The sequence below is a fragment of the Malurus melanocephalus genome, unplaced genomic scaffold (assembly GCF_030028575.1).
Source record: "Malurus melanocephalus ecotype Western Australia unplaced genomic scaffold, MMel_1.1 scaffold_1251, whole genome shotgun sequence".
Classification (NCBI taxonomy): Eukaryota; Metazoa; Chordata; class Aves; order Passeriformes; family Maluridae; genus Malurus; species Malurus melanocephalus.
Window position 1 is genome coordinate 27366 of NW_026624483.1, and position 16390 is coordinate 43755.

General features: G+C 47.0%; 1 protein-coding gene across 1 annotated transcript in view; it reads left to right on the top strand.

Annotated features, from left to right (window-relative positions):
* The window catches only part of LOC130586677 (electrogenic sodium bicarbonate cotransporter 1-like), a gene marked incomplete at its 3' end in the record, with an annotated part of 30039 nt that extends 13944 nt beyond the window's left edge, over nucleotides 1-16095 (top strand). The window contains exons 2-3 of the mRNA XM_057387558.1: nucleotides 5071-5144; nucleotides 15916-16095. Of these exons, the coding sequence (XP_057243541.1) occupies nucleotides 5072-5144; nucleotides 15916-16095 (253 nt within the window). The remainder of the gene's footprint in view (nucleotides 1-5070; nucleotides 5145-15915) is intronic.
* Between the last annotated feature and the right edge of the window lie 295 nt (nucleotides 16096-16390).

The window sequence follows — 16390 nt, forward strand, 5'->3', positions numbered from 1 at the left end:
GCATCAGCTGGGACCAAGTGTCCTTCCTGATTTCCTGTTTACTTGGCCACTACAATTGCTGTGTCTGAATGCTTCACARGTTGCAGAGAGAAGAAATAATGTTATCTCTGTCTCCCTGCAASCCGCTGACAGAGCAGCCTCTTTGGCTTGCTGACTCATTCCTTTTGGGATGCGCTTACCCGTACCCACACACACTTGGCATCTAACCTGGGTGCTGGAGAGGGCACTGGGTGTCACCACCCTGGTGGCTCTTCTCTCTGTGCAGGTCCAGGTCCCATCTGTGGGATCCTCCRGGTCTGGCTGATCCATCTGTGTTGMAAATTGGATGAKGCTGATTGTCACGAGTAGTGTTGGTTACACTTGTGGGGAACTGTGGGGCTATGGGTGTACCCTACCAGAACAAGTCTCCCGTTTAGTGTTTGGGAGGTGTTTGGCGGATTCAGGGTAACTCTTGTGGGATTTGTGACCTGCCAAACAGCTCAGTCTGTGTTGCCCCATGTGCTGTTGGCTTAGGTTTGTCTTTCTCCCCCAGCATCCCTATCTATGCCTTCCTGCTCCACTTTGTTCACGGCAGTTTTCTGAGGAAAACGGTCTTGACAGGTCACTGGTGCTGTGCTTGTGAAGCAGACAGGGTGCTTGATTCTGCACACTCAGCAAGATGTTACTTCCCTTGCCTTTCCTTGGAGAGCAGACAGCCTGGCAGAGCTGTGCTGCAGCAGCTGCTGCCATGGGCTGAGAGCTCCAACCCATCCATCGGTGCTGCTGCTCTTTACCTGCAGTTCTCAGGCACCCATGGGTGGCAGCTCCAAGGGATCCATCGGTGCTGCTGCTCTTTCCTGCAGTTCTCAGTCACCCATGGGTGGCAGCTCCAGGGGATCCATCGGTGCTGCTGCTCTTTCCTGCAGTTCTCAGGCACCCATGGGTGGCAGCTCCACGGGATCCATTGGTGCTGCTGCTCTTTAGCTGCAGTTCTCAGGCACCCATGGGTGGCAGCTCCAAGGGATCCATCGGTGCTGCTGCTGCTCTTTACCTGCAGTTCTCAGGCACCCATGGGTGGCAGCTCCAAGGGATCCATCGGTGCTGCTGCTCTTTACCTGCAGTTCTCAGGCACCCATGGGTGGCAGCTCCAAGGGATCCATCGGTGCTGCTGCTCTCTACCTCCAGTTCTCCCTCCTCCCTGAGCCCTTGACCCGTTCCACACCCCAGCTCGCTGGGTTGCTCTTTAATGTGACTTTCACACGGCTCTGTGTTACTCTGCTTCAGTTACGGAACTGACTCCGTTTCTTTTTCCTTGTGCGGTTCGGAGTTTGCCGGAGTTTCTTCCTGATTGCAAAAGCCGTTGGAAATGGGCAGAATCGTAAAAGCTTATCAGTGAGCAGTAACTCTCCCCTGTGGCTCCCCCGCTCTGTTACGCATTTATTCACTCCAGTGAGTTGTAACTCCGCGCGACATCTCCTGTTGCTACATCAGTGCTTTTTTATTTACACCAAACACCACTTTCCCTCTATCCTGCCCTCAGCCTCCCAAGTTTCCCAGCTCTGGAGCTGTACAACCGGGCGGTGGCAGCACTCCATCTCCCGGGGAGCCGGCAGCCAGCCGCCTGGAGTAGCTCCGCGAACCGTAACTCCGAGGTTACTCACTGCTTTGCACCTCCAGAAGATGCAGTGCAAGTGTTTGGTGCTGCAGCCAGAGACCTGCAGGAAGAATTCATGACGTGATGAGCAAAACAGATGCTGGCAGATGAGCGCAGTSTTTAGGAAGTCCGGGATCCCTGCTAGTACTAAATTGGTCTTGTTCTTTCCGAGTMGTCTGGCAGAATATTTCTGTGAGCTCTATCTGCTGCTGCTTTGCAGGCTGCTGGCTGTGTGTGACTCTTGTTCAAATCCTATTGACACATAACATCAGTTCTAAAAATGTTTGGCACTGTTCTAATCATCGGTCCAGAGAGGCCAATTACTCAAGCAGTTCGTGTTTTTTTTTCATTGGAGCATATTCTGTCAGACCCTGAAAATAGAAGGCAAATATTTTTTTAATTTTTTTTTTTTTTTAGGTTTGTTTCCAAAATATTGCAGCAGCAGTCACGAGGATGTGGATCTAGACAAGAAGTGCCTTAAAGTCCCTTTACCTTACAGCAAGGAGCTGGTAAACCAGGCTTAACTTAAGGCACATCTCCTTTCAGGGGCCCTAAAATAATTTCCATCCTTTCTTCTCTCCACTCCGTGTGTCTCTTCCATGGTGTAGTGGCAGCACGTTGCCTTGCTGCAGTGCTTCACTAGCAGGAGTCTTCCAGTTTTTCCCTGAAGACTCAAGGGAAGATTCTTTTTCTTGTTCACATGACTTTTTTTTTTCCCTTTAATTTCTTCAACTCTCATTTCATGGTATTTGAAAAATTCCAGGGGACTGAAATAATTTCCCTGTGCAAATTGGTAAAGGATGTTTTCCTGCTAGATTTTGGCCCACAGAAATCCTGTGGTAATCTGAGAAGGGCAGAAAACACCAAGTCAAGGGAGGTGGTGCTTGGAGTCTAATCACTAAACTCCTGCGGATTAGAGCCAGGGCACTGTGCCAAAGCGACCCAAGCTCTATTCCTGACCCTTTAAACCCCCCAGCTCCTTTGGATACTGAAAATATCAGCCTTGCTGATGAGTTTTCCAGCCCTCTGGAATAAAAAGCATGGCTGTTCAATGTGATAAACCCATTCTGGGCTGGTAAGGTGGTGTTCCTGGGAGCATGGGGGCCATTCCCACTGGCAGGGTGATGCTTGGCAGGATGCTCTGCTGTCATGGAGAGGTTGAGCAGACATTTCCAAGGGGATGGCACAAGTGTGGAATTAGGAATGTCCCTTCCTTTCCCTTTGTCTGCTCTACCAGACTTTCTTCTCAGTTGCTGCATGCCTGGGCTGATGCTGCCTAGGCTGGAGGATCTGGCCCTGGGACACGGTTTTTAGGCAGGGCTTTGTGACACCCAGGTGTTACACACCTGCACACGTGTGAAATGTGTTCCTCAGGAAATGGAGGTGAATGCCAGGATAAGTACACACTTTCCAGGGGAGTAAAGCACTTGTGGTTTGTGTTTGGTCTGGAAATCCAGTCCCATCTGTTCCAGATGTTTCCGGTTGTGTTTATAGCAAGGCRCTACTGTGCTGCTTCGCAGGAAAAAATAATTTAAAAATATGGGGTTGTGTCTTTACAACCTTTGCAAACAGGCGAGGATATTGTTGCCTTAGAAAAGATGTGTAAATGGTCTTGAATAATAGAAATGAAGAGCTGGAGCTTTCAGGGGAGGCTGCTGTGTGCCCGAGTCTGGCTTGCTGTGCTGTGCTGGCAAGGAGCACGTCCCACCCCTCCACACCAAGCAGCCTCTGCCTGGGAAATGGCACCTTGCCGAGGTCAGGGAAATTTCTGCTTCAAGTGCTCTGGCTCCTGGAATTCAGGTAGAAACAACTGTGTGAAGGAGGAGCTGGGTTTGGACTGGAGCCACCCTTGGGAGTCAGTGCTCACTGACTGTTTCTGGGTATGGTGCTTTATTGTTCACTGCCATCCAATAATCCAAATGACAAATGTGCATTTCCATACGCTTTGGTACTGTGTTTGAATCTGATCTGTTTGTTGTTTTTATCTGTGGCATGTTTGAGACTCATCTTGGGGGTCGCGTTGTGGACTAAGAGTTGAGGATGAGGGCAGCAGCAGGTTAGTAAAGGTGCTTGAGGAGGAAAACTTGGCAGAGCTGGGAGAGTGGCTGCTGAGGCACTGCTTTCATGAAATGGGACTCTGGTATTTCCTTTTGTGGCTGAGTTTTATTTTTTGTTTTCTATTTAGGTAGCCAGGCATTGGCATGCAAGGTAGACACCCTAAGACATTCTGATTTCTTGGTGTTCATCTGTTCAGTGTTTACACTCTCCTGAATTTGAATATTCCATTAAGACAATCTGTAAGTGTTTGCTGCTTCTGCTCTAGGAGGATCTTGAATGGAAGCTATGTGGATGGGAAGAAGTTTTGAAGGCCTTGTCTCATTGAGTTTGCCCCTATTCCACTGAGGGAATATAAGTAGAAGGTGTTGTTTGATGCCTGATTTCTGGTACAAAACCAGGTTAGCAGCTTGGTCTCAGCTGTATTAGCACAGAAAGCTCCCATGGCGTCTGCCCAGCRGTGAGCAGCAAATGTGTACTTAGCCTCTAAGGAGATTATTTAACACAGTTCCAATTTTGTTTATTATTATTATTACTATTTTCTCATTTTTGTATTTGCTTGTCAAGACTGGATTTGCAGATGTACCCTCGGGAAGCAGACAGGGTCTGATTTTTGTGGGGGAAACCCGGCAGCAGGAGTTGGGAGCACTCTGTGGAAGCACAGCGATGGCACAAGCGTGGAATTAGGAATCTCTGCTGTCCACAGAGGTGGAGAGAGCAGGGGAGGGAAAGGAAAGCATCTATAAAACCCTTCCCCAAATGGATGAATGAAYGGGTGACACACATAAATGACTGCTGTGATGATCTGCCTTACTGTAGCTCGGTCTCRGGATAATCCTCATATGTCAGATTTCTGTAAGGCCAACATGTGACACAAAGCCGGGCTCGCAGCAGACAAGTGTGCTGTGCTGGTATTAGGGGCTGGCCGGAGCCCGGGCTGCGCTGGAACGCGCGTGTGTCCGTGTGGGGTGTGCCCTAGGACAGCTTCAGAGGCAAACTGCAACCCATTAACTCCTGCCTATTGCACACACAGCACCCCGAGCCTGTGTGCCTACTTCTTGGAAAAGAGAGAAAGGGAAAAAGAAAACAGGCACAACAAACAGGAAAACCCCCAAAGACTTGTAGCTGGGATTACCTTGCTCACACCTGTCACCACTGATGTCCTCCCAAGGTCAGAATTCGAGCTACGTGAGGCCAGCTTAAAGCAAACGCCATGTGAAAGGAGCTCTATGAAGGAACAGCAGGCACTGGAAGGAGGACAGGAGTGCCCACAGGAACATGAACAACAGCTTGCAAGTTAACCTGCCCAGAACTTGGGCTGGTTCCAACAGCTCRCTCCAGGAGAAGTCTGAGCATTCCTTTTTTCTTTTCTATTACTATAGGATGGAGGACGAGGCAGTCCTGGATAGAGGGGCTTCCTTCCTTAAACATGTATGYGATGAAGAAGAAGTGGAAGGTAAGAGACTTGGRTGGCTGGGGAGGAAGGGTGCCTTCRCTTTGATGTTTGTATATAGGATGAGCACAGTTGGAGGGCAGAGAAACAGGGTGYCTTTGTTTTGCCCAGTAATTCATCCTAAAATTGAGTGAAACATGGGTAGGCTTGGTTGGGGTGGAAGCAACATTTCAGAGAAATCCTCTATTTCCGTGCAGGAATGAATGTTGTCGTGTGCTGCTGGTACACGCTTCCACTTTCTCCAGAGTCCTGTTTGCTGTGTCTTGCATAATGGCTGTGAAACAGCAGAGCTGTTTGCTTTGCTTTCCTCTGACAAGAGTTTTGACAACACTTGCCTATCACTGTTGTACTCGTGAGCATGGAAATATGGAGGCAGGTGGAGAAGCCAGGTGGAAAGGCCAGCAGCATTTGTACCAAGTGTCAGGGTGGACATAGGGTGTAAGTGGACATTTGCTTCGTTTATCCTTAGGGCTTGGAAGGCATAAAGAGAAGGGTTTTACCTTGAAGGAGAATTTAACAGAGAAAGCAGTTTCCTCACTTTATAGGGAAAGAGTAGACTCTTTATCTAACTAAAAGTGTTGTGAAATCCCAAAGGTAAAAGGAATTTTAAGGAGTTTACTTCAAGCTTGTTCCTGGAAAATAATGAAACTGATAGGAATGAATTAATTGCAGTGAATTCTTTTTTYCTCTTTTTCTGAGGATTGGTTGTCTGTGGGCATGATCAACTAGTGGGGAAGAAGGAGAAGAGCCAAGATAGGGTAGGACCTTACCTAGAAGGGAGAGAATTTTGCCATGCAGCACTATCCTTCCCCTCCTGACTTCAGGATATAATTTTATTCCAGCTTCTTTATTTGCAAACAAATGTCTGTGGCTTTTCAGTTGAAAATGTTTTGAAAGGTGTAGGGTTACAGGCCATGTCATTGTCACCGGTAATGGACAGGAAAGGATCCAGCAGTAGGAGAGAAAATAATCTCCAAAAAGAGGAGTTAGAACACTTCCAGCAAACCAAGCCAGTCCTTTCCACGAAAAAGCTTGTGTTTTCTTCCTCTCTATGATGAAGTAATCTGTCCTCAGCCACTATAAATCATCATGTTGGGTTTAATGAGGCTATTTGCTGTATGCAGGGTTGGGTTCATATTAGCCTTTTGCTTGTGGAATAATTGGCACTTTGGCTCAGCAGAAACATTTGAGAAGGGGGAGAGGAAGGGTATTTTTTATGTTTTGTTGTCTTAAATGTCTCCATGTGGTGTTTTGATATGCAGTGGCCACATGTGATGCTCCAGGAATTGAATGTGAGTGGTTGTTGGTGATGAGCGCGGAAGGGTCCTTTTGACTGTCTGCAGGGGATGTGGTTACTGCTTTAAGTAGCATTTGTGGCTGTGGTGTGTTTCTATCCTTTGTTCCAATGGGGATATCCTCATTTGGTGTAGCTGGGCTAACAGACCGATTGCAGCTCATCTGTCTGGGGTAGGAGGAGAAACAAGGATTTCTAATTGTACACGACAGGCCTCTGGAGCTGGAGCTGCTTGGCTGAGCCTCCAGAGAGCCCCGGAGCTGTGCAGCCACTCMTTCCCAATCCCTGCCGTGATTCCTGCCAGGCTCCTGGGAGGGGCCCAGCTAAATCACCCAAGGATCCCAGGCTGTGGCATCTGTCAGGGTCACAGGGCACGTGTGCTGCATGGGTGGATCGCTCAGGGAGCCATGGGACAGCCTGGAATTCCCGGCGTGCCTGGCAAATCTGGGGTATCACTGCAGTGCCAGTGAGCATGAAAGGCTTTGGCACTTTGAAGAGATCTTTCTTGTCTCCATGTTTCCAGTCTCAATGACTCTGCCATGCTCCGTGTGTCCTCAGCTACATCTGACTCTCTGCMGAGATCTGTGCACTTAATGCGTGTGTGTATCCAATGTGCAGTCATGGTCTGTACACTCTGAGTGATTCGGGTTGGAACTGAGCTTAAATCCCATCCAGTTCCAGCCCCTGCTATGGACAGGGACACCTTYCCCTATCCCAGGCTGCTCCAAGCCCAGTCCAGCCTGGCCTTGGACACTGCCAGGGATCCAGGGGCAGCCACAGCTBCTCTGGGCACCCTGTGCCAGGGCCTCCCCACCCTCCCAGGGAAGAATTTCCTCCCCATATCTATGTAAYCCTGCCCTCTGTCAGGTTAWGATCCAGTGGGAGGGCTAAAACATCAGGTTGCTGACCTCTGGCTGCCACCTGGTACAGATGCTTTTAAGTCCCTGTAGATTCCTGCACTTCCAGTGGGGTGTTTTAAAGGAGAGAGCATCTCTCAAGAGACTTGGAGCTGTTAGYTCCAGAGTGTCCTCCTTTACTTCCCCCTTTTCATGCTGTGGTTGTAACTAGCTTTTCTAAAAGGCTTTCAGGGACTGCCTCCTCTGGAGAAGGAGGTAACAGTGAAGGGAACTGTTACTTCCAGGTGTGTGTTATTTTTCTGATAGTTTTTATTTTTAAACTACTTCTATGGGGAAACAACATATGTGTCCTAAAGCTGTTCGCCTCTCTCACCTCTTCTTTCCGTTCTTTTTCCAATTTTTTTTGTTTGCAGTCAATATTGATCAAGTTTCTCACGAAGGCTCTTCATTCACTTAATTCCACTAAAAGTGAGTGGAGAGATTATTTTCTTTTTTTATGAGAGGAAGGGGAATTGTAGCCTTTATCAGATGAGATAGGGCAGTAGAACTCGGGGATTCCCTGGCTGCAGGAGTTAGCAGGAGAGAATAGGAATGCTCTCCAGCAAAGCATTATAACATGCCTCAAAATTAGGCTGCTTTTTCAGCTTTGTAAATCACTTTGAGTTCAAAAAGGTGAAGACAGAGTTTTGAAGGTGTCACTTTGAGCATCCCTCTTTGGGAGAAGAGAGGAACATCTTTCTCCTTGTGTGATGCCCACAGGTTATGTCTGTGGGATGGAGACAGTAACTCTGCCCAACCACGTCACTGCATAATTTGCTTATGTAGTGGTGCAGGAGATAGGGAAGGACTTGGCTTTTTAAGGAGGGCTAAAAACAGGCATTTCTGGTYAGGAGGGTGTTGAGACATTTTCAGAGCCGGACAATTGTCCATTGTGCCCTTACTGTGTAAATATAACATTAACAGAAACCGTACCTACCTGACAGAAATATGTCCCTTGGGCCTGCTTCCAGGGATTGTTTAATCCATCTCTGAGGTGGCACCTCACCCTGGTCCTGCACTGGAATGTGTCACTGTGATATCAGTTGTTGACTTTTGGAAATTACTCCATTCCAGCTCCTCCCTGCTGCCTGTATCCACAGGAGGGCTTGGTGATGGATTCTGTACATGTTAGTTTGGAGGAGCTGCTTGGCTGGAAATGCCCAGAAACGTGAGCTGGCCAGACAAGGGATCTGCCTGGGTCTAGGGCAGAGTGTGAAGGGAAGCAAGTACAGGTCAGCTTTCCTGGGGGAAATCAGGAAGAGACACTGCCTTGAGCCTTGGGAGAGAACCCTTCCCATTCATTTAGAGCACTGCACGTTCCTTTCCTTGAAGGTAACGCCGTGCCACTGCAATGCCCTGTGAGGAGTGCTGGTATGTGTGACATAAACAGATTACTTAATAACCGATTTTGCAAGAGGGGAAAAGTAAAGCTCCACCTTATCCTGCGAGATAAGGTATTCTTGGCTCTCTAAGTGTAACTTCCCCCAGGCTCGCTGCCGCCCTGACTCCCTGGTGGGGTGGARGGTGCTGGATTTCAGCTCCATTTCAGCAAAGCCTGAGAAGAACACAGAAGAACACATTTCCTTGTGTTAGGAAATGTGCAGCAGCAACCTGTAATACCTTCCAAATGATGGACAAAGTAAACGTTCCGACAGCATCTCACACAGCACTGCTGTAGCAGTAAATTCAGGGGAAACTTTTCCTGGGTCATCTTATCATTGTGGCTTTTACTGTTGTGCTGCTAACTCTGCAGAGATGCTAACCCAAGGATTTTGTAACAATGTTCCATAACTACTTGTTCCATTTTAGCACTTTCCTCCTCCTTGCTTTCTATTCTCGACCCGGTTGTGTCACTGCACTTTGCTGGTAGAAAGCTGTGTGATGCCATAAGCCCAAGATTAGTCCTTGGTGGTTGGATCAATGAGGAGAGAGGTTACAGGGGCAGAGATAACTGTGAATATCTTTACCTGTATTAAAAATAGGCCAACGGTAGGAGAAATGAGCTGTTTTTGCACATTTACTTTGATTTCTTTTTCTCCTCTCATCCCTGCTGTTTTTGATCCGTGACTGTAAGCAGACCCTCCTCCATTTTCAGAAGTAGCCAGAAGACCTGTTTCACATCAGAGTCTTTAATTGCTTCTAAAATAAATGTGATTAAGAAATTAATCRGGTACAATCTGATCACCGAATGTGCTCCTTAATATTCTTTGGTACCTTTAACTTATGTRTAGGGACAAACCAGGCTGTGTTTTGCTTCAGTAATAGTGAACTGGGCTTGAGTTGTGCAAAAGCCAAACTCAGAAGACTCACCAGTGGTGAGAAGTTTTTGTGCCAATGTGTGCTGAGTGCGAGGTGAAGGAAGGAATTTTCATACCATTCTGACTATAAATGTTTTCTTCCCCACCTCCAGTCAGATTAGAACCACAGAATCATTTATGTTAGAACAGGTCTTTAAGATCAAGTCCAACTTAGTCATCATACCACAGCTCTTAATTCTSCTGGAGCAGAGTCTAAATCCTACCTGCATCTATGAACAAGTACAGCTTGGTACTCAATTCATTCAGTYGTGGTAATTAATGAGATGGAAATAGGAGATTTTCTGCCAAAATCGGTTCTCTTGAGTGGTGATTTGGARGATTTGGGAATGAGACATAATTTTAAAGGATGCCAGAAAATYCAAAGGTACCATGCTTCCCAAGAGCTAAATCCAATAGTCCAGAACAGATCCTCTTCTCCTCCCTGTTCCCTGGAGCACTGCGTTCTTCAAGTCTTCCTTTYCTTTCCATGGAAGCCAAACAGTTCTGGCCAAATTAGATCAGATCACAGCAGGACAGGTTCAGTGGCTTTTGTAACCTCTCACAGCTCCMAAGAAGAGAGAAAGAAAAGCAGCTTAAGGGGTTGTGGGTAAGAATCTTGCAACAGCTTACGTAAAGCTGAGGGAGAATACCCCCACCACATGTTCATTGTTCTGTCTGAACAATGCCCACCTCTTCTTCACTGCCACCCCTCTGTCTGCATAGACAGGGCTTTTAGGATCTTCAGGAAGACAACTGAAGGCCTTATTTAATTTAATTTAGTTKTATTTTATTTTCCTGTTTRGATATTTTTTACTTGAATTYWTATGAGCYCTGTCTTTTTGAGCCATCCTGTTKCTCAGATCTAACTCACCTTTTACACCTGCTTTGCTGGAGTGGCCTCTGAATCTTGTTAGGAATCTGGCAAGTCCAGTCTGGGTCATGGATCATCCGTTTGGAGCAGAGGAATGCAAGATTTAGGCAGATGGCTAGGAAGGCTTGCCTTCTGTCTCACTGTAGTCTTGTTACATGGGAATGCTTTAGATCTCAGATTAATCTGACCTTTTGAACATACTGAAGTTCTAGAAACCTGATGTTACAGAAGAAAAAATAGATGTCTCCAGTTTCCRTGCTGTCTTCCCCTGCACAGCTCATTCCCTGTCCCTCACAGGCATTTCAGTCAACGATTGCCTGTTAAGATGTGAAGTGCAGTAATGCAAATATATAAAATGATCTCTGGACAAGTTCCCTGTTTGATTAAGGAACTGCATCTTCCTTGCTGATGCTGGTCCTCACTTGAATCTTAGCCATGAATTTGGCATTCTTGTGCTGGAGCTGGCAGACTGAAACAGATCCCTRATGTTTCTCATTTTCTTTCCTTTGTTTATGGCACAGTAGCACAGGATTGTCTCTCCTGAAGCCTCTGTTTTATATTTTGCCCTTATATCTGCCTCATCTCTCCTGATGTCGTTTATCAGTCTGTGAACCTGCTACTCAGCCTTATGGTTGTTCCCATTGCCTGATGGATTATTCTGACCCTTTTCCTTGGCAAACTGCCACACCATAGAAGAATGGGCTCATTGCATATTACTGTTCTTTAGAGGAGAAGGGATTTGGATCTCATTTGTCTCCAGCTAGTGCATTCAKTTTTGTTCAGATTGCCACAAATTGCTCAGTGAATCCTTTTGCTGTTTCCCTGACCAGAGGATTTTTACTTGCATGGAAAATTGGTCACTTGAATACCGGCGTGTTTTGAAAAACCTAAGACTGTGCTTGGGCAGCCTGTCTAGAGAACTGGGTCTAGTTTGGGTTTTTGGGGGGAGTCAWTGTCTCTGTCCATGTGCATGAATGGGAACAGCTCTTGGCTCTTGCACAGCACTAAGGACATCCCTGTGCTCCCTGTTTCTAACCCAGCTGCTGTAGGGTGTCCCTCTGGCTGTGGGTCCCATCCTGGGAGTGTGGAACAGCTTTGTCCTGGAAGGTGGAGCTGGGTGAGGTGCAGGTCCTAGAGCTGCCCCTCTGCTGCCACCAGCACCTGTAAAACCCCTCTGTAACCAGATAGAGCTAAGGGCACCCAGCATGTGACGCCGTGGCCTTTGTTCTTATTTCTTGAGCTGATTTGAAACTAAGCAGGGCTTAGTTTGGGACTTCCTTAGCGCTACTTTTAGTATCTCCCTTTTAAAATGGATCATCCCCCTGATTTATTTGTCCTTCTGAGCCACGAGCTTTYTTTATGTTGTTAATTTACTTTAATTCTCCCATAAAACAAGAAGCACGTTCTGCTGCCACCCTGGGTTGGTATAAGCTGCTGGCTTGGCTGTGATGCTGGCAGTGTCCTGGCTGGTGCCACCTCTCTGTGGGCTTGGCTGTGTGCCAGCACCTCCTTGGGCACAGAGCCGTGCTGGGCCATCCTGTGCTGACCAAGCACTTGGTGGGCTCTGTCCCTGCCCCTGCTGTGAGTGCAGAGCACATTTCTGTGCTRCATGTGGCTGTCTCAGGGTGTGCTGCCTTTCAGCTCCACCCAGGGGTAAAACTGATGGCTGCCCTGTGAAAATGGGCTGAGAAGGTCACACTTTCATGGAATGACAGCATGGTTTGGGTTGGAAGGGACCTTAAAGATCGTCTCATTCCAATCCCCAGCCATAGGCAGGGACACCTTCCATTTAGAGCAGGTCACTCCAAGCCCTGTCCAATCTCACTTTTACCTGTCTGTGTCATTTCTATAGGCCAGCCAAGTGACATGGCTGGGGCATTCTGAGCAAAGCCCATTTTTCAGTGGCCTGAAATATCTGTCCAGAGCTTGTGGGGAAGATTTTGGCACTGTGTACATGAGCCTGTTGCAGCCTGATTGGGTGTAATGTGACTCTCCTTGTTCTTCAGAAAGGAGTCTTTTAGGGAAAACAAGGGCTGGGTAAAAACTGCCGATGCTCAGTTTATTTTCGTTCCTTTATACATCTTTAATATTAGATTTTGATCTTATTTCCTTCTAAGGTGCCAGTGTGAGATTCTTTATGGGCTGGTCTTACCACGCTCTGAGTCTCAAGAACCCAGTCATGTGGAAGGGATTCCTTCTTAGATGCAGCAGGCAGACTTTATCCTTTGATCCGCTAACTTTCAGCTCCTTTCTCCAAGTGACTGAGTTTTGGTTTTACTGAGCAAAAGCCATGCCCTGTTACCCTTTAAAAAAAAAGAGCTAGTGCTTAAAAATGGAGAGGATCATGATAAAGGATGAGGATCATTCTCAGAATGGTTGTGGCTGGAGGGGACCTTAATGATATCTAATTGACAGCCCTGCCATGAGCAGGGACACCTTCCACTGGACCAGGTTGCTCCAAGCCCTGTCCAACCTGGCCTCTAAAACTGATTCTGGCAGTCTCCTATGCCCAAGCTCCAGATATGGGTGCTGAATCATGGACTGCTGTTCTTCAGYAGCTCTTAAAAAAGCAAAAAATGTAGTTTCAACAGAGTTTTTCCAGGAGAACYTCCCTGATGATGGCTACTTCTTGCTTTATTAATAATCAGATGAAATGATTTTGTTGTGAATTTGGGGTAATGTAAAGATTTTCTGTGGGCACAAAAGTCAAAGATTTTAGCTACAGTTGGTGAGAGTCCAAAGAAGCCCCTGCAGGTCTGGCTGTACATGTGGTAGTGGGGTTTGAGTGTTGTGAAATACACCCTGGTGTACTGAGGTGCACTCAGAGGATAATGGATGTCCTCTGGAGAGTGGTGGGTGTACAAGAGACAACTCCAGGTTTGAATTATCCAAAGTGTCGCGCTCGGCTCCCTCCCCAGGCTGTAGGATCCTGGTGGTGCCTGTGTCACACTCCATTTCTCAGGCTGTGGTTCTCATGGGAAAGGCTGCGTTCCCCCGGTGAGTCGGAAGTGTCCCAGGAGCCCAGTGCATTCAGAGTATGTGTCAATTGTTTCCTTCCAGGCGCTTTGGGAAGGGAGCCTAGRAGATTATCTCAGCCTTTGGAACAATATAAACAGATGCCAAGCATTTGAGGTTCAGGGAGAAGGAAAATGTCTTGCTTGGCCTCCCTAAACAGACTTGTCCCCACTGAGTGGGCAGCGGGGACACGGAAAGGAACATTAAATAAGTCTCTGCCTTTGGACTAGAGAAAAGCAGAGAAGTAATGCAGATGTTTGCCTGTGTATATACAAGCGAGTTTCATGTTACCAAAATCTGTACTGTGCACACGTGGTCCAAAGATTAAAGAGATTGTCCAGTCCTGTTGGCAGCATATTAAAGTATTAAGACTGGCTTACTATGATGTGTTTCTATTATCAAACTGACCACAGAATTCAAGTGATTCAAAGGGGGATGTTGTTTAATACAGACACCTTTTGTCTCAAGCTTTTGGTTCAGTTTTGGGTGTGGAATCTCTTAGGATTCCACTGCCCGTCTGTCTGGAGTCCCCCCACCCTCCAGCTCCTGCCTGTGCTCAGATAAGATCTCCCCTTCTCTGTCCCCATGTGGCACTCAGGCCATCTGCCACGATAAAGCTGATGTTTCCAGTTGCTGGAAGAGCTTTCTGGCTTTCCTTTGGCACGCAAGAGCTAAATCGGATCTTCAGGTGTCGGTCTGGGAGGTTTTGCTGTCCATGTCCCTGTGGCTCTGCCCCGGGGCAGCAGACACAGGACCCTTCTGTCACTGTTCCACTGCCCAAATCTGAACCCTGCTCAGCCCCAGCTTTCTGTTCCTTCCATCCCTGMMRGTGTCCAAGGCCAGGTTGGACAGGGCTTGGAGCTCCCTGGTGTAGTGRAAGKTGTCCCTGGCCACAGCAGGGCTTTGGGAAAAGATGAGCAAACATGCAAAAAAAGGTGAAAGACTCTCCAGGCTTGACAGCTGGTCTTAGGGGTGTGTGGAATTTGAAATGGTAAAAGCTGGATTGTTGGTCATTGACAATTTGGTTTGTTACTGAAAGGGAGTATTTTGTGCCTAAATTTTCATTTGTTCAATCTCCAAGATTGAATTTATCATAAGGAGGAATTGGACACATGTTTAGTTTGTGGGTCATTCGTTCAGATAAGTTTGTTTAGTCAGTCACCTGTGTGTTCATCTGAAACTCTCCRTTTGGCCACACTGGGACAGAAGCAGGGAAACCAAAGCACAGAATCCAGCTCTCATTTCTCAAGAGTTGCCTTGGGAAGAGCTGTTTTTACAGCTCACAGTGAGATGTGTGAACGATCTGGACAGAGAAAAAGATGTCCAAGTGCTTTCTGTAAGCACAGGATATTCATCCCAAGTAGACAGAGTGCAGAAAGCCCTGAAAATAAATCATTTTATCAKACACAAAAAGGCACAACAATTAGCAAATGTAGTTGTAGTGCTTTGGTTTGAAATCCAAATCTCAGTGCAASGGGAAGGCATCCTTGGGATCTGCAGCCAATGCATGGAATTTAGCACTTACTTTGTTACTAGTTAGTTTTTATTGTGGAAAGCATTGAGTAGGAGTTGATAGGAACTTGTGTGAGTAGTCCTTCCTCCTCTGCTGTGTTCTAATAACACCCTAATGGTCCTTAGAGCATGGCATCTCTATAGCAGCACCCTGTAAGGTATCTGATGGTACTCTGATGCTTGTTATACAATGGACTGCACAGTCAAGTGATGGAAATTTTGTTGGTCTAAGCTCTTCAATTAAGCTGAATCACTTGGCATGAGGTAGTTAARTTCAGCCAATGTATTTTGTGAAACAAATGGAAAAATTATTGTAGAATGTGTTTGAAAAGCATGCTGTTCGATATTACAAAATSAGTATGATGGCCTTCTGTGGGGTTTATTTTTGTATTTAAATGAGTCACAAGGACAGYACTTACCAGTCTGCACTGGCATGTGCTCCCAGAAATGATGGGACAAAAATACTTTTTCAAATGGTAGYTACAGAGCTCCATGCTCACATCTGGAGACAAGAATAATTAATGTTAGGCCAGCAAAGAAGGATAACTCACTTGCCTRTTGGAGTGAATCAGGGGTAGAGCACAGAGTAATGAGTTTGAACTGAAAGGGGGTAAATTTAGGTTACATATATGGAAGAAATTCTTTCCTGGGAGGGTGTTGAGGCCCTGGCACAGGGTGCCCAGAGAAGCTGTGGCTGCCCCATCCCTGGAAGTGTCCAAGGCCAGGTTGGATGGGACTTGGAACAACCTGGGATAGTGGGAGGTGTTTGGAATGAGATGAACTTCAAGGTCCGTTCCAACCCAAAATATTTTGGGATTCAGTGGGATGCAGCTGGCCTGTGCTGCCTAAACTGTGCTGAAGTTGATATTTGTGTGCTTGTGTCCCCCAGGTCACCACACAATTTACATCGGGGTCCACGTGCCGAAGAGCTACAGGAGGAGGAGGCGTCACAGAAGAAGAMCAGGACACAAAGAAAAGAAAGAAAAGGAGAAAATCTCAGAGAACTACTCGGACAAATCGGACGTAGAAAATGCTGACGAGACGAGCAGCAGCATCCTTAAACCACTCAGTGAGTACTGGTTCCAGTTGTCATTCATTACAATGGTCTGTTGTCTAGGGATGAAACTTGATCCACAAAAACAATTGTCTCACGTTGCAGGGCTGGAGTRGTCTTAGCCAGTTGCTGTGGGATAACTGCTGTGGCTTAGAAAAGGCACAGGCCAGAGCAGACATTTCATCCCTCTGTACCACCTGAGCTGGCCCTTGAGCAGATGCCAGGCAGGAACAGGCCAAATGTTTAAAAAGCAACTCGACACTGTGTGTAAGGAGATAGCAAGCAAGGGCAAAGACTGAGCAGGGCCTGG